The sequence below is a fragment of the Molothrus ater genome, chromosome 13 (genome assembly GCF_012460135.2).
Source record: "Molothrus ater isolate BHLD 08-10-18 breed brown headed cowbird chromosome 13, BPBGC_Mater_1.1, whole genome shotgun sequence".
NCBI classification, from domain to species: Eukaryota; Metazoa; Chordata; class Aves; order Passeriformes; family Icteridae; genus Molothrus; species Molothrus ater.
Window position 1 is genome coordinate 6,740,391 of NC_050490.2, and position 22,858 is coordinate 6,763,248.

A 22,858-nucleotide genomic window follows, 5' to 3' on the forward strand; every position below is an offset into this window, starting at 1 on the left:
TTGCAAAAGAATCTGCGTCTCAGTGGTAGGAATATCTGCTGAATGGTACTACCTGACACAGAACACCTAAAACTTTCAAAAGTGAATTATTTAAGTGTAAGGCTTTGCTTGTAAAGCCGCCAGCTGCTGGATTTCAAGACTTGAAACTGTTCCAAAACATGGGACTAGGTACTTTATTTGTGCACTAGAGTAAATACTCTGATTTTACTGCCAATTTAAATGTGCTCAGTTTACAGTAATGAGCTTGTATAGGCAATACCTTGTTTATAGAAAGTGGAACAGGAAGAAACTAACATTAACCATTAACAGTAGCAATTTCTCTTGCTTTCAGCTCTAACTTTATGCCAAATAGATCCTTCCCATGTCTTATCTGAAATATTTACCGTTCTTTTTCTAAGTCAGTGGGATAAATGGAGCATTCAATAAAATCATACAGCTTTTCCTTCCAGTCAGCTTGAATTGCAGCACTCTTTTGTAATTCCACGGCACTATTTCTCATTCCTATGGTGAAATGTATTTCAAGAACAAGTACATGTCCTGTGTACTAGCAAACCTGAAGATAGGTGTTAATCCCAGCAGAATGGAGTTAAATTTTTTTAATCTATTTAACAAAGAACAGACCACTGCTCTAAGGGAAGTGTATTGAATTGTGGCTGCCACGATTTCTCAGGTTCTTGTACTCAACCAAACTGCTTTATTCTTTCAGTGCAGCTCACACAAGAAGCCCATGTGTTTATGTACATCCTGTCACCTTAAACAAACATGCTTACATCTTCTCTGGCCATCTGCTCCTGAAGCTGGAAGTTTTCTCCCTCCCCCTCCCTCCTCAGCACCCCCCAACACTCACTGGGTGCAGAGTTAACTCTGAGGAAACTCAGTGGAAAGCATGAAGTAAACTCCTTCTTCCACACAGGTCACAGATCTCAGGGTTTCTTTGCTTCACTTACAGTCTAAAAGTGACAGTGATACACCAGAGGATCTCAGCTTATGGCATTGGTCACTAGAGATCATACTGGTGATTCTTTCACTATCTCATTTGGGTTAGCTCCAGAATATCCTAACAGGGAGCAGTACTTGGGTTTGCTGAACAGTGTCATCCCTGAGCAGGAAGACACCAGCACAGTCTGGGATGCTCACAGTCCAAGGACACAGGTTCAGGATAAAGAGCGTGTGCAAGGACAGCAATGGCAGTGGTGTGGTAGGTCCTGAGTTCAGCAACCTTTGAAAACCTAAACAGAAGGAGCAAGGAGGAGTAAAGAAAGGACAGACTCTGGACTGGATAGAGGGGCACACACAGCAAAGAGGTTGAAGTTTGAGGCATAGGGAAGATGAGGAAGCAAACAGAAATGCATCCATAATAGCAAAAGTGCATGGATTTGTTGGTCCCTGTGTACAGTTCTGTTGGCAGGGTCTTTTCCAGGCAGGCACAGGTTCCTCCAAACACAGCCACAGTGAGCTCTGGAGCAGGAGCTGTGACACTGCAGCTACTGCGGCACCCAGCCTGAGCTAACAAGCCCTGCTGAGAAGAAACAGCTACAGCACTTCCCTTTGGCTTGGACAGTAGGTTTGAGCAAGCTCATGTCTAGTAACTGAAAACTCTACAGATGTATTTTTGCCTTTGTGTGTACAAAGATGGGCCAGTTTCTCTCACCTGTGTATCTCTGATTGGAACTCCTCAAGATTTCAAAGCTCCCTGTCTCTATAAACACAGCCCTTTATGCAAAAAAAACCCAAACCAGGTGGTGAGCATTCCTTCTCTCTACATGTGAACTCCTGCTTTCAGTGGAGTCAGGGGGAAAATTCCTGTGTATTTCAATGAGGCCAGGACACCATCTTACACATCTAAAGTTGTATTTCATGGAATCCAATAAAAATACATTGATATCTGGACTCCAAGGAGCCCAAATTGTTCCTGGATTTTTTGAACACTTTCATTCTTAGAAAGATTTAAAAGACAGAAAGAGTCTGAATACCTGGAAAACTTTTCGCTCATTTTCATGTAGCAACTTCTTTAATACTTGCTAATAAATAATTGCATCCTGTTCTTAAAAGTCATTCAGCAGAAAATAACAGACACGTATGCTGCTACCAGTAAAAATCTACTTTAAATAAACTCATTTGTCATTACCTTTCTCAAGACAGCTGTTGTCAGCACCATTACCATTTAAATTTGTTTTGCCCCTGACAATTAAAATATCAACACGGAGAGAATGTAACAATTTCCATTGTTCCTAGCAGATAAGCAAGTTAGTTTTGTGCTGCAAGCCGTCACTGTAGCCATAATTGACTGACTGTGTATTGAAGAACTGTGATGTTTGAGATTATTCAGCCTTGACTGGGATGTATCAGTGACTAAATGTTTACTTACTGAACTGAGTGATTACTCCAAATCCTTGTCTTGTCTCCAGCAGTTTCAAGGCTTTTTCTCTGGTACAGATATTTCTTTTTTTAGTTTATTTGTTACAGTTTTTGAACCAAATTTGAACATCAACCAATGTTTAGACTTTGATGTTGCTTCTATAATGACACTGCTATAGAATACAGAAAGACATCAGGGGCTGACCTCAGCCTGAACTCTTGAAAACTGTAATTTTCACACACAAAAATAAGTTTCAGTTCTTTTGTATTAGAATCAGCAGCTTTTTTTCATGAGTTTGTTGTTATATACGTTACTGTTTGTTCATGCAAGAGACCTGATGACTTTTCTTCCTTTTCTAGATTTTTATCAATAATGAGTGGCAGAATTCTGAAAGTGGAAGAATATTCCCAGTATATAATCCAGCAACAGGAGAACAAATCTGTGACATTCAGGAAGCTGACAAGGTAATGTATCCCATGAATGGCTATATGTTTAATGTATAAATTAAATGTATAACAGATAATACAAATGTATAACTAGATCAAAGCAACGAGTCCAGAATAGCACTGTTGGGCAGTTCTTTTATAAATCATAGTTCCAAAACCCATCACATATGACTAAGGTTGTATAACAGCAAATCCCATAAACCTGCTCTTGTTATTTACCTTGTGTCTTCAATTTTCTTCTTCCTTCTTCCCAGGTTGATACGGACAAGGCAGTGAGGGCAGCTCGGCTGGCTTTTTCCCTGGGTTCTGTTTGGAGGAGAATGGATGCCTCAGAAAGAGGCCATCTTTTGGATAAGTTAGCAGACTTGGTGGAAAGGGACAGGGCAATTCTTGCTGTAAGTGAAACATAAAAATCAGAAGTCAAATCAGTTGTCAGTTCTACATTCTGAGAGCCAATTCATTCATGAATGGGTTGATATGAATTGTGTGTGAAAACCAGATGCAGCTTCCTGGCTGAAATGGCTCTGTCCACTTACAGCGTGGTGCAAAACCCATAAAGGCCAACAAGAGGCTCCCAGTGGGCTCAGATCAGCTTTAAATTGGATATCCCACAACAGCGGGGGTGTGTACACGTGTGTGCCCACCAGGCACGCCTGTAACTCCTCTAGAATAAGAGATGGCAGGTTGGGGTGATCTGTGCAGGCAGGAAGGGAAGGACAAGCAAGGTGCTCAGGGACACAAGTGGGGTGCTCAGGGACACAAGTGGGGTGCTCAGGGACACCGAGATGGTGACACGAGTTCCGAGTGCGGCTCCGTTCCTCCCTGGGATGAAGCCATCGCAACGGTGCCATTGTTAATGTTGTTTTCCGCATGTCAAGTGCTTTGAACTAAGCCCGTGAACATCTTAATTCCAGCTTTGTCAACACTTAAATCATCTTACCGCCGGCACATACTGTAAAATCGCCATGGGGAGAAGGAAGTGCACAGCAAATCAAGTTTACTCTGCCTGTCATTTAATTTTTATTTCTGGAGCCAAGTTCTTTACTGAGCTGCACTGCAGGCAGTGCCATTAATTGCTCTTGGGGATATAAGTCAGTGCAGAATTAGGCCTCCATTCTTCTCTATAGAAACTCATTTGATGGTTGGTGTGTTACACAGGGGCGTCCTTTGCCCATTCTTAATGATTTCTATTGGACAGCTATTGAGAATGAGTTAAGCTACTCAACATCTTAGGATATTTTATTGGATTTTTTTTGCTAAATGATCTTAGGAACCCCTAAGAGGATAGCTTATAAGATACTTTTAAAAATAGGAATATTAACTAAAAAATAAAGATAGCTTGTTAATTTATGAGCTTCCCTAGAGGAAAGTTTGTTTACTTGATGGCAATAAATAAACTGGCTGTACAGTATAGATATCTCAGACCTCAGCAGGAGTCTTGGCAACCATATAGAGAAATTTTTATATTCACATCAATTATATAAAGAGGGATGTGTCCATTCTTCTCTTTATGGATTCAGATCATTAATACAGGGCTACAAGGAGCCCCTTCTCAGCTGTTATCATTAACATAACAGAACCTAGTTTGACAGGCATTTTTATCTTGGCTCCTGATTAAAGCAATTCAGCATTTATAGATCTGGACCAAACACAGTGGCTATTAGGTTCAAAGTACACAAAGGCACATGAACATGCATGTGGATACACATATAAATTCACAAGACAGACACACATAAACATACACAAATATTCTTAAAATCATAGCCATTCCAGAATACTCAGAAGAAACCAGTTTGGGTTTTGCAAAAAGTAACAAAGGGGATCAGATAATTGTTCTGAACCTTCTGGGTTAAAATTACACCAAGCTGCAACTGATTGGTCTTCATTAAAATCTTTGTCATGGTTCAAGAGCTGTTAAGATGGTGAATACTTAGGTACAATAGTCCAAAACTGTTACAATGCTTACATCTCTTAACTTTTTCTTGTCCTGCAGACTATGGAATCACTGAACAGTGGCAAACCATTTTTGCAAGCTTTCTATGTAGATCTCCAAGGAGTCATAAAAACCCTGAGGTATTATGCTGGTTGGGCAGACAAAATCCATGGAATGACCATTCCCGTAGGTAAGGGGAATTAAAGCACAGCTATGCACCTAAACCTTCTCATGGCCAGACTAAAGCTTAGTAGCTCACAGCTTTGTGGAAGGCAGAGGAGGAGCCTGGGTTGCTCCTACAGTGTGTAGTGAGTTGCTGAAGCAGATGTTGGAAAGTCAGCAAGGGCAGGACTGGGTGCCCTGCTCTTGGCCTGCCCCACATGCACATGTGAGGAGGGCTTGGTTTCTTTTGCATGCATCCACCTGAGAAGGAGATGGCTCAATACCTACATTTAAATATTGATACACGTATAAAAATGGATGAGGAATAAGCCTGAAAAATACCTTGGAACTCATGAAAATAGTGTTGGGTGCTTGTTTAAGAAACAGTATCATTATGTATAGATCTTGTTTGTATATGACTTCTTACTGCTGATGCAAATATTTTTACCTTGGACTAACACTGGATCTAACTTAACTTATACTTTGAGAGTGTTCTTAATGTTACTATAGAGAACTACATACATATGAGATATATTTTGTTATAGATGCTTTTTCAGATTATTCAGTGGGATGAGTTTTATATTGTATATATGAGATAAACTTTCCTGCATGCTAGGAAATTATTATGTTCTTATTCTTTTGCTAGAGAGATGCAAAAAAATCCTTACCATTATTTTTATTTAAGAAGTTTCTTCCTCCTGCCCCTCCCTCCCAGCTGTTGAACAAATACAGGCTGCATTGTCTGATGCAAACAAATTCATTTGCAGTCTGGACTAGATGTACCAAATACTATGATTACATAACATGGCAAAATAGGATGAAATTATTTTATGTAGGTGCAGTCATTAAGGTAAGTGTATCTTTCACCTGCATAAAGGAAATCTCTGGAAAAACATTAAGGAAAATGAACATTCATTGTGTAGATTCATGGTGCACATATTCATTGCTCATGCATGTTTATTCCACTTTCCCCAGCAGGGCCAGTAGGGCACACTCAGGGGTACATGCCCATTGCTGTTGCCCAGCTATTTCCCTGGTGTTTCACTGTGGGACAGCATCTGCAACGCACTCACTCACCTCTCTATAGCAAAGCACCAAACTACCCAAGTGAGGCAAGCAGATAAATTGAAAATATGCCTCCAAAATTTTCAGGAGGGAAACCTCATGTAACTCTTCTTGCAGTTTTACTCATTTTCATGTTTCATCTTATTGAAATTGCAGCGTACACTGATTGATGTTTATCTTCACTATCTTATTTTCACCAAAGAAATGACAATAATAATATTTCAGGTGTAGACATTCCTGCAAGGAGTCAAAGTTTTCCACAGTTATTTAGGCTGAGATTCGTAAATCCCAGTTTTGCTGCTTGCACTTCACATTTAATCATACAAAAGTGCAGACCACACCATAAATTCATGTATTCAGCAAATTTCCTGTTCCCTAATCTCTTTCTCCCTGGTCAGTGAATGCCTCCTTCTCGCTCTTTAGCCCCACAGATACACAGAAATTAGGTCAGCCACCAAAAGGCACTGCCAGATTAAGAAGAATAAATATTCTCTGCTTATTCTTGGTTTCAAGTACCTTATAGGATCAAACCTGATTTTTTTTTTCAGTAAGGTGGACTATGCTGGGTGAAAGGAAGGCACATTTTCAGCATGCCTTCCTCAGTGCAAACCTTGTGCTAACACAGTTTTCAGTAGTGTAGAATCATAACTCCATTCACAGATTTTCAGGGGATCAATTATTCTTCATTTAACACTTCTCTTTATTCCTCTGCTTTTGCACCATAAATTTGTCATTCTCATGAAGCTGTTTTAGGGCAAAGCCACTGTTAAACAGCAGTGCTCTTTACGTTCATTTACCATCAGCTCACCAAAGATAAGCAAAACAACAAAACCAAAAAAACCCCTCTATTAAATCTTGTCTTTCTATTCAGTGTGCTCATAAATCTGAAACCTCCCAATCTTTTGTTGTTGCTGTTTTTGTTGAAGTTTTCTTTTCCTTTAAAATAAAAATAGCCAATTGATAGACAAGTAGGAGAAGAAGTGTGTTTTACAGTCACATTCCTTTTGGCCCCAGAGCTGCAAAACCTTCAGACTGCCCTTTGCTTGCTCCCAAGCGTAAAGCCTTGATGATTTAAATTAAAACAGAATGAGGCTAGACCAGAAACTTAAACTAATAAACTGAATGCAAGCAGAAATGTATCTTTAAAGCAATATATGCTATGATACAGTTTAAAGAACCAGTTCAGCTCTCCTCACCCACTTGTTTGCTGTGTCCTGCTATATGAGGCATGGGACTGTATTATGGTTGTTATGCAAATAAAATATCCGTGCTGGAGACTCCTGATGGAAATCTAAGCAAACACATCTGTGGAAGATATTGCTGTCCCAAAGTGAGATCCCTGGGTAAATGGGACTTGCTTTCTGATTAAAAAATGAAAGTCTTTGGGCCAGGTGCTAAGCAGCTGCAAATTGATCTTGCTCTATTAATATCAGTGAGGACTGAAGAATGTCAGTTTACTTCAGCTGCGTATATTAAAAATACCCTTTTAACACAAAATTTTAGATTGGATGTGGGATCAGGTCCCTCTCAGGCAATGTTCTTCTGGCAGCCAGCTAGTAAAGGAAAAGACTAACAGTCATCAGCCACAGCATCTTAGAATAAGGGTCATTAGCATGACTTAAAAGTCTCAAACATTTAAAAAGTCTCCTGTATAATTTCTAAGCACCAGGGACCTTTTGATGCTCACTGTTCAGAATAATGGAATTAAGCTCATTGAATTCTTGAGCTGTTTTGTCGTGGTAACAGCTTGTTCAACATTGTGGACAGGGTGGCTCTTAGATCCACCTTTGGCCTGTCCAGAGATGTCCAAGGCTTCTGAATAACTTCAAGTCACATATGTTCCCAAAGATATTGTTAGAAAGCAACCTCAAAAACGCCATCTTGACAGAAAATCTGTGGATGATGAACTTTGGAAGTAGGTGTCAAAAAGGGCAGCTGTCTAGAGTCTAGTGGGAGACAGCAGGGAGAGCAGCTCTGCATGGGAGGCACCGCTCTGCGGAAAGAACGTTCTGCCTACGCTGGGCAGAATTAACCACCATTTGTCTGCCTTGGCAAGAGGCTCAGGTTATCTATAACTCTGTGTGATGAAGCACGCAGACATGTGGCAGTGATTATGCAGTGCCAATCTAAAGTCAGACAGTGCTAATGTAACTGTGTTACTGTTATGTTGCCACCATCCTTCTGGCTGAGAACCCACCTCTCACAGTACTACCGAGTACAAGCTGGTATTTTTAGCTGACTCCTCTGTGTTCCCTTGAGCACTTAGACAGTTTTGCTTGTATGTACTTCTCTGTATTTTGACTTCTACTTTGCTTCTGTCGGATCTGATGAATCTTCCTATGGTCTGTGAACTGCTGCTAGCATCTGTGAAAGATAACCTGGAAGACCAAACTGATCATCTTAGTCTGTGTCACAAATATTCTCATCTCCACTGGGGAATTGTCAAACATCTGGAGATCAAAACGCTACAACGATGTTTTATCAATGCAGCACAAACTAACTGATAAACTATTTTTTTCTGCCTTTTCCTGAATCTCTTTTCTCTCTTTCCCTCCCTCCTTTATTTTCTCTGTTCTGTCTTGGTTGCAGACTATTGCTACCTTTCTCATAATTATTCTGTATTGGCCCCCAGCTGATATATTAGCTACTCTAGCTCAGGTTTCTACCGAGCAAATCCTGTGAAGTAGATGGATAGAAATAAGCAGACCTGACAATAAGTTATTTCTAATCAAACTCAAGTTGAAGTCTTTCCTTAAACCCAAGAAACTTTAAGGATTAACCTGTTTATTGTCACCAGATATATCTTAGAGGATATTGCAGCAGGTTCCCAAAACACACTGTCCATTGTGAAGTCAATATTGCACAAGGGTGGCTGCAGCTCTGGCCTGAACGGGGGAGAGGCTGGGGCAGCCACTTCCCAGCCCAGACTGGGAGGGAAAGCACATACCCTGTGTCAGACAGAACAATGGGAGCAAAAGCCCTGTAATCTCTCCTCCTCCTTCTCTTACTCCTTTCTGCTGTCTAACCTTTTCTTATCCTGGTAAATCATCTCCTGCCATTAAGCCTAGGTAACCTCATCATTCTCACATACTTAGCTGAAATTATTTTCCCAAGTTAAAAGATTTGCTATTTTCTAGATGACCAAACACTACAGGCCAAGGGGCACATTCAGCTCATGCCTTTAGCATAGCCTTTCCCTCAGCTGTAGCCTCCCTGAAAAACATCTGACCTAAATTCAGAGATAGTTTGAGTCTGGGCTAGTTTATACAGCTCTGAGACTCCACTGAGGTACAAAGGTGCAGTAAATTCTACTTTGCACAGATGCAGGCTGAGCACACTAACAAAGCTACTGGTTAGACAGTACCTTAACTGATCCTTTAACTAATAGCAGGTCCCTTTCTGGCTCTTTGTTAACTGGGAAGAAACCCGCATATGTAACCTCAGCATGTGCTCCCAGACCACAGGAAGTACATGATGCTCAATGACACAAGTCACAAACTTTGCCTCTTCATTGCACATCTAGAGATTGTGGTACATTATTCCATCACTTCACACTGCTTGTGTCCTCAATGGCAGATGAGTCAGATGAGTCAGCTCTCTTACCCCACACTTGGGCTGTAGATGCACCTTTAGATTGCTGTATTCCACTCATGCCTTTCAGGAAATTGCCTTTGTGACTCTTCACTTCTCTCACCCTTAAATCAGCTGAGGCCATAAGTGCTTCCATGCTACTGCAATTTTATGTGCAGTACAGCTCTTTGCCAAGGAACAAAGCAGGTTACTTTCTAATGGGAAGCCTGATTCTTTTGTTCTACAGAAAGAACAATTAGGTTGCTCCTGAACCTAGGCTTCCCATGCTGGCTCACAAAAAAACACTTCCATTACTTCTTTATTTCTTTTACTGCCATCAAAGGCTGATGCTTAGAATTTTTTCCCTCCCTCTATTTTAATTTTTTTTTTGTTCTGCCAAGTCAAACTGCACTTGAGAGTAAGCATGCTCATCTGTTTCAGATGGAGATTATTTTACGTTTACAAGACATGAACCCATCGGAGTGTGCGGACAGATCATCCCTGTGAGTATCTCTACTAGTGCTTTCTATTTATTTTCATTTGAACCAGCTCTCTTTAAAGACACATAAAACACGGGCTTCAGCTATGTGTGTTTTCCATTACGAAAAAAGCTGAGCTCATATTGTTGACATATCTTTAACAGCCTCCCTGCAAATGCTTATTTGAACATGCTAATAGGGTTTAGGCTCTGTTATTAGGAGTTAAGTTCTCAAGTCATAGAATTCACATGATTAAAACAAGCAAAGCAAAACACAGTGTTAATATGCTGTCAGTGGTTATGGATGTTCACACAACTTATGGAAAATTGATGCTTTGCTGTGGTAGTCTCTTTATTTATTTAGTTTTTACTGTGATTTAACAGGCTCCTCAGTTCCTGGGAGAATGTGATGTATTTTAATTCCATTCTTTCCTGCTATTTCTTTTACAAGGCTGGAGGAGAAAAGGAAACTCCAGGAGACATATCATTACAATTAACATTGCGTAGCTAACAGAAGACATGAAATGTTTGTTTTATTTGTTGGGAGAGAGAAACACATCATTTCATCAAATCCAATACTCCCCCTACACCCCAGCAGACACCCTCACAATAAAATCTTGCTGAACACTGCATGGGAATTGCACTGAGAGGGTAACTTTTTCAGAAGAGCCAGTTAACCAGCTTTGGCAGAAGTTTCAATGGGAGGTTCACATACAGCTATTAAAATATTGTGTGGAAGCTTTTTTGCTTGACAAAACACTGAGGGACTAATCAGGCCATTCTCTGAATTTTTTTTGTTGATGTTGATTTTTTATTTTGTTCACATTACCACCAAGCCACTAAACAGAAACACGGAGCAATTCCATTACAAGAGGAGCAGCCAGAAAAGATTACTTTAACAATGTAAAGCCCTTTTCTCCTATTTATATTTGTTGCTATTTCATGCCTTTGTTAAGGGGTGGCTTTTGTGTTTGGCACTCAGGAGAAGCCCAGAGAAACGTGCAATGACTCAGAGAGTCTGTGGCTACAGCTGTCCTGCAAACACCTACACACTCTCCTAACTTGGTCCTTATGAATGAAAGATTCCACAGCTCCATCCCTGTTCCTCAGCCAGGCACATGGATGAGCATTTAGTAAATGACAACCCCAACATCCAACCCCAGCATTGCTGCACATCTCTTATGCTTGTTTCACTGAGCTGAACGGACAGACCTGCTGAAGAAACTTGGCCACAGGCTGAGGATCATGCCGAAAGCAGGATTTATTTAGTTTAGATGTATAAACCTTTGTTCAGGGTACTCAGCCATCTACCATACATGTTTGTGCTTCCCTCAGTTTTGTTCTCCAAAGCCTGAAGATGGCTGTCATATCCATCTATTCTAACACCACTGCTGATCTGTTCTGTATTTCCTCCACGCTACCAGTCCCAGAGGACAGCCCAGGCTGCTGCATGTGCTTGGCCATTGCCTGAGCAAATACATTATTCAAAAATAAAATTAAACAGCAAGTCTAACACTGAACTCCTCATCCTCTTTCACATCCCAGCTTCCATCAAAACATGCTCTTTGGCAGTGCTATAGCATAAACAGGGCTATATAGTGCCCTATAAAACTGCTGTGAGCTCTCCTTGCAATGCCATTAGAAGTGCAGGCTGTTAGCACACTGCTGGCCCGACAGCTCCCCTCCCAGGTTTATGTACTGGAGATGGAATTAAAACATCACTTTGTCTCCGGAGTTTATAAACAACAGAGGGAGTAAAAAATTGGGTGTTCTCTGAAGGAAAGACAGTTGTGTATTTTTTCAAGCTAGCCAGGGGCTAGAGAGATGTCTGAGAGTGGCAGCTGATACGCATCAGGCAGCAACACGTTCTGGCCAGTGGCTGACTCTGTGACTGATATTTGCTATTCTCCTTCTAAAAGAGACTGTTGTATGCATTTGTAAGAGTGATTGTGAAAACACAGTTATTTTATTACTCTGACATTTTCACTAAAATCAGCAGGACTATCCACTTAACCTGCTAGGATCAGGCCTTGGTGCACAAGGCTTGTTACTTTTATCTTTATCCAAGGCATGTTTGTGCATTGAACTAATATAATCCACTACATCATCTGCTGCAGTTCAATGAAGTTATAATGAATGACAATACAAAATTTTATAGCAGCAAAGCATTTCTCAACTTGTTTTTTACTGTCCTTTTAATGTCTTCCATATAGATTTTTCAGTAAGAAGTCTTCAAGAAAATTAAATGCTTTGATTAAACATTGACATTTATGGACTTTTTATTGTAATTCCATCAACTAAGGATTATATAATTTTGAGTATAAATTTTATATCTTAAGATGGGATATGAAACTTACATCCAAAACTGCTTCAACATGAACAGTTCTTTCCAAATGTATCAGAAGCAAGACCTGTTTTCATGGGGGAATTAAAAGTGCCAACAGCAAAACAGTAAATTAAATAAAAAGTTGTGACTTAAAAAATTAACATATAACAGAACTTTTTTATGGAGATTGCAGGTGGGGGTTGTATTTCTTTGAACAGGAGAGAAAGAACTGAGAAGTCACTGTTGTTGCTTTCTTAATGGCAGCTATTTAAAAAAAATCCTTGCTTTGTGCTGGGAAAGATTTATGTTAAGGATCAGCCTGAGAAATAAGTGAGGTATCAGCTTGACATCTTGAAAACAAAACACCACGGCAATATTTTTCCATCAACTTTTTTTTTTCTTACAGTGGAACTTCCCCCTGCTGATGTTTGCATGGAAGATTGCTCCAGCTCTGTGCTGTGGCAATACAGTAGTTATTAAACCAGCAGAACAAACACCACTCAGTGCTCTCTATATGGGTGCCCTCATCAAGGAGGTAAGAATAATTGAGGGGAGTGATGTCTGTCTCTCCTTGTGGGGAGGGAACCACCAGCACACCCCTGCTTTAACGTGCTCTAACAGTTCTCATAAGTCATGCTTACCTTCATTCATTCCTATTTTGACAGGCTGGCTTTCCACCAGGAGTTGTCAATATTTTGCCAGGATTTGGTCCAATTGTTGGTGCAGCCATAGCCTCTCATGTTGGCATTGATAAAATTGCTTTCACTGGATCCACTGAGGTAAGAGGATTCACACATTACTGTAAAACATGAATAAATACTTCAGTCCTTGTGCTGCATTTCTTACTGCCACTGGGTAAAAGAGCTACATCTAAATAACAGTGGTCTGTGCTTCCCAGCTAAACTTATGTACCACAGGACTTCCCAAGCACAAGCAGCTCCTTTGCTCCAGCCCCTGCTGTGCTCAGCACCTCAGCACAGGAGATATGCCTGGAAAAATATTGCTGGGATTTCCTGTGGGCTTAGGAGGATGTGAATCACATGCAAGTAGGCAGAACATCCCGTGTATATCACAGCACACATAAGTGCTGCTTTAACATCCATAATTTGTGTATCCTGCTGTACTTGGGGAAAAGGGAGAGGAAGGGAGCAAATTGTGCAAATATACTTCAACTTTGATGCTGCATACAAGTACATTGAGGATGAGGAGGAGGCCTAAAAAGGAAGGAATGCAGGGAGAAAAGGAGATTGTCCAAGGTTTCCGTTCCCAAAATGATGGGAAGAAGCTGGCCAGAGGATGAAGGGAGACAGTTGTCTCCTGGATGCCAAAATGCCTTGCTAGGAGTTTATGCTGCAGATGTTAGAGAGGAGGCTCACTCTGAAGATGAAGGCTGCAATCTAAAGCAAGACTAACCCCCCAAACTCTCATCACATCTTGCTCTCAAATATGTGCCAAGCTGCCTGTTATCAGGGTTGGGGTGGGGGTGACAGAGGTACTCCAGACTGAAGTCACAGGAGAAGGGGCCTTATCTCATCGTCTGAAGGCAGACAGAAAGGAATCTCTGTGGGAGTTTCAGGGCTGGTTATATTTAGAGAGTGCTAAACCCAGCCCTTTTCAATTCAGAATCTGACAAACTATTGTATGGAGGGAGCTAAACCCCAGGGATCCAGTCTCCCTTTGATATGTTTGACTCCCACTCGTGGCAGTGGAAGGCTTTATACATCCCAGGGATACTGCTCTCCACAGTGAGGCACTTTGCTTTTTGATTTGTGTTGATAAATTCACTGACCATGCAACCTGGCTAGATATGTGTGGGTATCTCCCTGGTGGGCCCAAGGATTGCAGAGATCAGCTCAATTATTTCAAATAAACTATTCTGGTGGAATTATTCTGTAATTGAGTTTGCAAGTCTCACACAAACCTAAATTACCAATAAAATGTAGCTGCAGTCATATGCCTAATTTGCACACACAGGTGTTTTGCAATTACTATATGCCTGCACATGTTTTTTTAATGACAACTTCAGCTTCTAATATACACAGGTTACATTCTAGCCATACATTCAATGGCTACATCAGATTTCAGATTATTCTATGGAATTACTCTAGTCATTACATCTTCTGTATCCAATTAAGATTAGCATCCTGGAATACTGAAAATTTTAATATGAGCTGATTACCCCCCATAAATTAAGTTGAAACAATTGTTTTTATAAAGATATGTGGTCTCTGTTTAAGATAAATATTCTATTATACAGGATGTTGCACTGTTTGGAAGAGGAAAAATACAGATGGGTTAGGTTTCAAAGTTGTCTCTTGTAGCCAAAATAAATTTTTATTGTAGTTCCAGACAGCTTTAGTTTTAATAGGCGTTTAAACTCAAAAGCTGTGGGTTTTATACTAACTCAGTGCCTACCTTTAAAAGCCTTACTAATAGGAAGTGAAAAGCATTACAGAGATGAAAAAGCAATTCTCTAAGAACCTAAAGCAAGAACAGATGGATCGTTTTAATGCAGAGTTAGTGTAAACTATTCCATATTGTTTCTGATTTCCTGTAACACTGAATTTTTGTAACAGCAAGTCAACATTGTAACATTTTAAACACCACATTCTGATATGAGCCGGACTAGAGCCTCTGACTCCCCCAAAGCAGATTTCAATTTCTAGTGAAATAATAATGGAAATATTTTGTCTCTCTGGTACTTGTCTGAAGCATGTCAACTGTACACTCCAGTGATGGGGATTTCCAATAGCCATTAGGTGTATAAACACCAGGTATTAACTCCATTCCTCCATTCCATCCATGTGCTAGTTAAGGCACTTCATGATGGGCAAGTTAATGATAAAACCTATCAGTACAAACACAAAGATCTTCAAATTGAGATTCTGAAGCAAGGGTTTTTCTCAAGTTTTCACTATGAGGTTCTTTTATGTAAGTTCTTTACCTTTGAAGTATACATATAGCTAATGAAAACTATCCATTTGCCTGTAAAAATCACAAAAATGGGCTATTATCTTTTTTCTGCAGTTTTCTTGAAAGGCAGAAAACAGGCTGCTCCTCCCACAGAAAAAAAAATGCTAATATATTCCAATATTTGGAGAACCCAATCCATAGAAATCCAAGCCAAAAGGCCAAGTTCACAACCTTCCCTCAATAAAGCCTGACACAGGCACACCACAGAGCCCTCCAGCCTCACATCTTATCTTGCACCAGCAGCAGTACCAGATGCTCACAGAAGAAGAGCGTGATCCATGTGTAGAGTGATCCTTTCCTTGCTGCAGCCTCACAGCTTCTGACAATCAATGACTTGCACACTCCCAGAGCCCAGGGGTGCATGTGGACACTTGGATTCCATGTGCCAATTGCCTTGTCACCTGTGCATTAGTCCAGTGCCTCTTGACACTCCTGATGACTGGGAGGCTTCAATCCTGTGCCCATGCAATGACAACACAAAAGTAACTTTCAACTTCTGCTTCTGATTTCTAGTTTAGAGCTATCCAGATGCACTCTCTTCTCTGGGTTTTAGATTCTCAGGTGCTCTGAATGTTTTAAAAATACTGCTATTTACTCCCCCCCACCCCACAAAATAATGCATGAAAAAGCATAAAGAGCTCTTTTTCTCTTGTGTCATTGATGTTTGATTTCACTTCTCTCCATCTTTCCTGCTGCCCCTCCTTTTATGGGTTAGCTTGCACACATTAAAAGAACAGTCTGCCAACTCCTGCATCCCTCAGCCTATCTGCTTCTTATGAAACACTCTCCCATGGATCATCTTCCTCTCCCAATCCCCTAGTACATGGACCCCAAAGCTCTTCCCTCCACAGCTCACTTGGAAAGGGAAGGGTTCTGCAAACACCTGGCAGTCTATGGATTTCACTCTGACATCTGTCACACTGAAAGAAATCAAATCATACTGAGTATGAAAGCCCACCTAAAACACTGTGCCTCCTTAGGTTCCGGTAGCTTTCTTGGCTTCTCTGCTTGCTTCGGTTCACTCTTCAGCAGCCTGTTTGGTACAGGCATTTTAACCAAAATGTTTATTTTTATTGTGTTGGTTTTAGTCAACCAGGGCTAATCTATGATCCTCCTTAATTACAGCAATCTCCTCTCAGGCTTCACTGACACATTTTTTCCTCATCTTTCACAATCAGATGAAATTTAAATTGCCATAACCAAACTTTCTTCCAGCCAATATGATCATGTTAACAGTTGCTCCTACCTTTCCTTGAAAGTCCATAATCAATGTACATATCTCATTATATCTTACTGAATTTCTCCTTGCTCCTTCTGGTCCTGAGCTGCAGCAGTGGAGCTCCCACTCACTGAGAGGGAGAGGTAAAGCTCAGCTGTATCCCTGTTGTTTACTGTACGTGCCTTTTCCTTTTGCACTGCCCCTCTCTGCCTCAGCTTCACTGTTTCACATATTCTTGTCTGAATTCCTTTAAAAAACATATTAGCAACTATTTAATTAGAACTAGCAATTTACAATTTCTGAGTTTAAGAACACGTCCAAACTCAGGATGTCTGGCATTCCCATGTGTCTGCTGTTAGGCTGCAGTGCTCAGAAGTTGAGATGTTCTACAAGTCTCTTGCCCAGTGAAATAACAGTGGGCTTTATGTATTTCCAAGACAAATGCTGATGAGGGGACAATTTTTACACATACCAGAAATGCAAAGTACCTTCATATTACTTTCTTGTTCTCTAAAAGAACTTTTGCTTTGCAAAAAAGGTGAAAGGCCTTCAAATATCAGAGAAAAGCAGTCATCAGAAGCCGGTTTACTCTTAATTTGCCTTTATTCCCATTCAAATCTGTGAGCTCAGTTAAGGCTTTGCAAATCCAGCCATTCTCCTGCTGTGAGCTGTCTGCCCAAGTCTCTCCCTGTGTGCTCCACCTGAACTGGAACTGGTGTGGGGGTGGTGTACCCAGAAGTTCCTGGTACACAGGGAATAGTTGAGGGCAGTATGTTCTGAGTTTAAAGTTAGAGATTATTATGGAGAGTAAGAAGTTATAAATATTTTAGAATGCAGATTTAAAGCCCTGCCTGGGATAAAAATTGTATTTTGATTGTTGCAAAAGTTTAATGAGTTCTAATAACTTCTGTTTAAAACCAAATGTGTAACCTCCAAATCAGACTGGCTTACAACTCCCTCCAGTTGTTAAATGCTCTCAAGATGAGAATTATAGATAGCACAGAAAACATTTGAAGTTCTGGCCAACAAGAAATGTATCCTAAGTGGCTGGTTTCCACTTTGTTCAAACTACGACCCATTAAAATGCAGACAGATTTAAGATAGGATTCAGGTCTGTGTTCAGGCAGCTCTGCAGAGTAACCCAAATAAATATCCAACAAATTGGTTTGGATGCCTGTGTAAACAAAAGGTCTATAAACAACTGCAATAAACCCCAGCAAAAGAGTCTGCATTTTGCTTGGCAGAATGTTTTCTTTATGCACTTAGATTAACAAACCATGATCTCATCATTAGTCAACAAGATACTAGAGAGACCATCAAAGCAAACTACGGGAGAGTTGAGATTGATTCATGCCAAACAAATGTTTGTAGCTAACAGCTGTATTACCACTGATTCTAATTTACTCAGCAGGATTCTCCTTTCATTTCCAAAGTGAGATGAATGTCCCAATGCATGATGTAGACAGAATGTCTTCCTACTGCACAGGCAGTGGGTTGTGTGAGCTCTTCTGGATCACACAATCTCTTGCTGCTTTTAGGCTTCACGAAGAATTGCAACCTGGCATTTTCAACTTTAGCAATAAGAATCCTAAAGGTGATCTGACCTGTTCTGAGAAGTCTGTGAGCTTATGGTGCTACACACATGTCCTGTGTAAGGATTTTGGGAGGCTACATTAGCATTCATTCCTGCTCCTGCAGAATCTTTTGGATCCTATCTTGGACAACTCGTAGCTCCTGAATGAGAAGAAGTTGTTTCCCTTCTCCTTCCTTTGTGTTTTTGGTAGCATTTAGGAAGCTGTTCCTGGGCAACTGTTGTGCCTCTTTGCCTATCAAAAGAAATCACCTTCTTAAACCCAGTACAAATAGGATGGTGTATCAGTCCTATCAACATTAGCAGGAGTTTAGCCACAGACTTCCAAGGGGCCAGGATTTAACCTATGGAACAAGTGAGCCATTTATAGCTTAGGATTCTCTCCAGGAATTGTGCTCAGGATTGCCTTTTCACTAGTGCTGCACTAGTCAGGATGCTCTTTTCAGGGCTGCTCCTCACATAGGTCATTGCACAGTCAAATAAAGCTGCTCTTCTTTGTGCCAGTATTCCAAATTTGCTTGTCATTGTAGGAGACACACCCTGAACCAGGGTGGCTCTAAAATGCTTGTCAGAAAGATTTTAATATAATCTGGAATTCATAAAAAATAAGGCAAACTGAGTGAGCAGCAGCATGGGTTTGAGGGTTTTGCCAAAACAATGACATCCAGTGTCTCAATAGCTGGAGAGAGAAAACTGTACTTCCAGAAAACATTGAAAATTTCTGTCTGGCCACATCATCTCCACAAAACTTAATTAATCTCTTGTAACTTAAACTACTTACTGTCCTACAGATAATCTCTCAAAGTCCCAAGAAAGGTATAGAGTATATTATTTAAAATGCCTAACTGATGATGTATATCTCCTCTGCCATATCTTGCACTGTTCATGGAGTATTTTAATCCATACATCTCCCTGTACAGTTCTTCCCTGCACTGTCCTGTCTGTGGCAGTGTCAAGAAAATGACCTGCTGTTCAGCTAGACTGCAGCTCCCCTATATTCAGCTGTTCCCTGATGATTTACTGTTTATCTGTGAGCAAAGGAAGGTTCAGAGCAAAGGAGAACCCAGACATTCTGAATGACAGAGCTGAAGAGGAAGTACCACAAACCTTGGAGGTTTGCTTTTGACTCATGAGACTTTGAGTACTCTAACAGTAACAGGCAAACCCACCTGTACCCTTTAGAAATACTGATTTCTGTCTGAAAACAGAAAATTAGGAGAACATGAAAGGCAACAAAGGTTTTTAAATTTCTGCACAAAGTATTTAAAATGTGACTGCTTAAGCCTCCTCTTGAAAGAGACATTAAACTTTCAGGTAGAGAAGGCATAAATAAACAACAATAAAATGTTTTAGATCATGATACATTCTCACTGCCCAATGGTGTCACACCATCGACAGTCCAGAAACAGACCCTTCCAGGACTATCCTTCAAATAGCTTTGTTGCACAGGAGTGCCTCAAACTAATTTTTTAATCTTTGTTTTTGTTGGTCTGCATAACAAATTGTTTTCTTTGAGATGGACCAAATTACATCTGCCTCACCCTCCATGCAGCTTACAAGGTTCTGGTACATCACAAGCTATCCAGGGATACTCCTGATATCAATCTTGAAGCCTATTCAAAACAAGGTTGGGGAGTCAGGGCTTTCTCTGCCAACATTCCTGCTGAATAATCACACAGCTCCATTATCTGTGGGGGAGTCCTCTCTCCCAGCCTTCCCTCTCCGGGCTGTGCTGCCTATGGGGAGCTGAGGGATGGAGCTGAGACGCCGCGGGAAGCGTGTCCTGAAAGGCCGGGCAGATTGCAACACTATCACTTATCCCTTTCATGCTGTCTTCCTCCATAAAGAGAGGGCCACTCACAAAAGGCCGCCTTTGTCACTAAATAACCACGGTGCTGGTGCCTGCCCTGAGACTTTTCTCAACTTGTGAGTGCACAGGGCACAACAGGAGCACAGTGAACAAAAATGCTGAGCAGCATGAGCCCCACCATCCTGATGTCTACACTGATCTCTAACAGGAAAGACACAGTGAAGCCTTCTATTAAGTTTTTACTGGGAAACTTGACAACTTCCCTGTATTAAAAATACCTCAGACTACACTTTTCCAAATTAACACCACTGTCTCAAATCCCTTTGAATCCCTTGAATATTCACCATATACTATACTTGGACTTGCATAATTGACAATTACTTGTTTATATAGAATCCTTTCAAAGTCTTTACTTACATGTACAAAAGCATTTTGACATTAAAATAGAACAGAAAGCAGGGAGATGAGGGCTGGACACATTGCTCTGGCTTTCTTGGTCTGTCCTGCTCGTTGTGAATTTTTGAGGAGAAATACCTGGCTGTTGTTCTTTGAGAGAGGGAGGTTCAAGGCAGTGGGGGTGTGAATGGCATTGGCTGGCACGGGCTATAAACACACAACTCCAGTTTCCAGGGTACATTTTCAGCACAGTTTGAGAGGCTGGAATTTCCAGATGACGTGCTCGATGTATGTGGTGGGGGTGGAAGGCAAGAAGGATCCTTTTTTTTCAGGTTCACTTCTGGCTGTCAGTCAAACATAGCAATAAAATCAGCTCCAATTAAGGGGATATGCAAGGAATTTCATGATAATGTCAACACTCCATTCCATCAATACACAAGTAAAGAAAAAAAGCTTTTCTTTTTTTTTAAAAAAAGAAAAAACCTCAGTCACACTCAACTGTGGTATCACCAGATAAACAGTTAATCACAAAGGTACATGAAGTGGTTCACAATTCCTTCATTATCCTGTGAGGTTTTTCCTTTGGTTTTTTGTTTTTTTTTTTTTCTCTTTGGGGGCCCTGGTTTCTGTTTCATTTGCTTTCTGATTACTCCAGTGCTGACATAACTTTCTCTAGCAGACTGCCTTCAATTCTCTAAGAGGTTCAGCTTCTCATCCATTAACCCCTTGCTTCAGGGAATCTCACTCACATAACCTTAGAAATAGAAAACAGAGAGACCAGAGTACTGCATGGAGAAAAAAGCCCAGCTCTGGACTCACTCCCATCTCACTTCACTTCTAACTTTCTGTGTGACATTAAAACATGTCCCAGTTAAAATAAAGCACTTACCAAGGTTCTTAGGGCTCCTCAATATTCAATAGGTATTTTTAGTCCTGTGTTTTACCATGTAGGAGCCTAAATCTACCTGTGATTACTTCCTTAGCTGCAAAATGGTCACAGTTACACTACAACTGTACAAAAACTGATCTATTTTGGATTTGTTGATCCAGGGAGAGGAGAATTTCCAGGGAGCACAGCTACCCCTCCAACTGTACTGATGTCACATCTGTAGCTGTCAGACTGCTACTCCATTTAATTTATGCTCATGTTCATTGGTGAGATCTGCAATTTGTGGCTGCTCCAGCTGACCCCACAATCTACAAAGACATTTTGGAGGTGATTTTGACCTCCTCAACCCATATTAAGATTATCTGTGGTGCAGCTGTGGGTCAGGTCTGGGATGGTGCTTTTGTAACTTCTTGCCTACTTGGTATTCTGCTCTGTGCTGTTAATCCTGCAGAGGAGGAGGATGATTTCATCAGAATTTGATGTATTAAGCCTTGTGTACATGTCAGTGGTTTGTATGGAAGTAATCGTAATCACATCCATTTCTAATTTCTAATTCAGTCCTCCTAAAATGCCCTAAAAGAAAGCCCCAAGCCATTTTAGCATAGCTGCATCTGGGTGAATGGTACACAAACTTAGTGCTGTGCCTTATCCCCTCTCAATTTCTAGGAAAAAAAAGGAAAGCTGCCCACTACTGACGAGAATATGTTTGGAACGAAGAACCTGCTGGATTATTTAAAGCTCTGCTCTACTGATAGCCAACCCTGGCTGTTAAAATGAACTGTATGACTACATTCCCTGTAAAATGTGTCTCCATTTCCTTTCAGGTTGGGAAGCTGATCCAAGAAGCAGCTGGAAGGAGTAATTTGAAGAGAGTTACACTGGAGCTGGGTGGGAAAAGCCCAAACATTATTTTCGCAGATGCTGATTGTAAGTCAGCACTTCCATATTTTTGCTAAAAACATGATTGCATGATGTCTTTTTCCTTTTTTTAATAACTATTTTTAGGGCACATCTTTCATATAAAGTGAAGTGAAGCAGTACAGCTGTATCTAATGGCACTTTTCAATCTTACAGAAGCCATCTAAGATGTGCTATGTTTTATAAAATACAACTTTTGGACCCACAGATTCATAGTCAACAAGAGAGCAGAATAAAGGTTATAACCAAGCATATAGACATGGTGTTTTTCACAGTTAGTCCCACACACATTTGCCATCTTATGCTCCGCAGCAAGGTGATTTAGTGCTTTAAATCTGGAAATGCTGTGATTTTTTCGGTTCAAAGCAATTATAAAAAGGGACAACTTTTATGTACACTTGACTTGTTAATCTAGTCAGTGCAGTGTTCCTTTGTTAAGTAGGTGTAAAGGGAGATTATTCCATTTTTAAAATTTTCACTACTAAAGAATTGTGTATTGAAATATCTTCACTGCCACTGTCTGCAGGGAGCTGAAAATTTTGGCAGATGTCTGATGTTGTGCAGCTGAGATTTCTGGCACCTGAGAAGGCACAGGACAGCTGTTTAGCTCAGGATATAAACACAAACTGGAAGTTTCTACTTAAATGATCAGCAATGAAATAGTTACAATGTTGATATCTAAATTGTCAGCAGGAGGTTTTGAAGTTAACACCCCTTAAGATG

General features: G+C 40.6%; 1 protein-coding gene across 1 annotated transcript in view; it reads left to right on the forward strand.

Annotated features, from left to right (window-relative positions):
• The window catches only part of ALDH1A2 (aldehyde dehydrogenase 1 family member A2), a 52,348-nt gene that overhangs the window by 20,425 nt on the left and 9,065 nt on the right, over positions 1-22,858 (forward strand). The window contains exons 2-8 of the mRNA XM_036389893.2: positions 2,719-2,823; positions 3,060-3,200; positions 4,799-4,928; positions 9,977-10,038; positions 12,746-12,874; positions 13,005-13,118; positions 22,042-22,144. Coding sequence (XP_036245786.1) covers positions 2,719-2,823; positions 3,060-3,200; positions 4,799-4,928; positions 9,977-10,038; positions 12,746-12,874; positions 13,005-13,118; positions 22,042-22,144 — 784 coding nt within the window. The remainder of the gene's footprint in view (positions 1-2,718; positions 2,824-3,059; positions 3,201-4,798; positions 4,929-9,976; positions 10,039-12,745; positions 12,875-13,004; positions 13,119-22,041; positions 22,145-22,858) is intronic.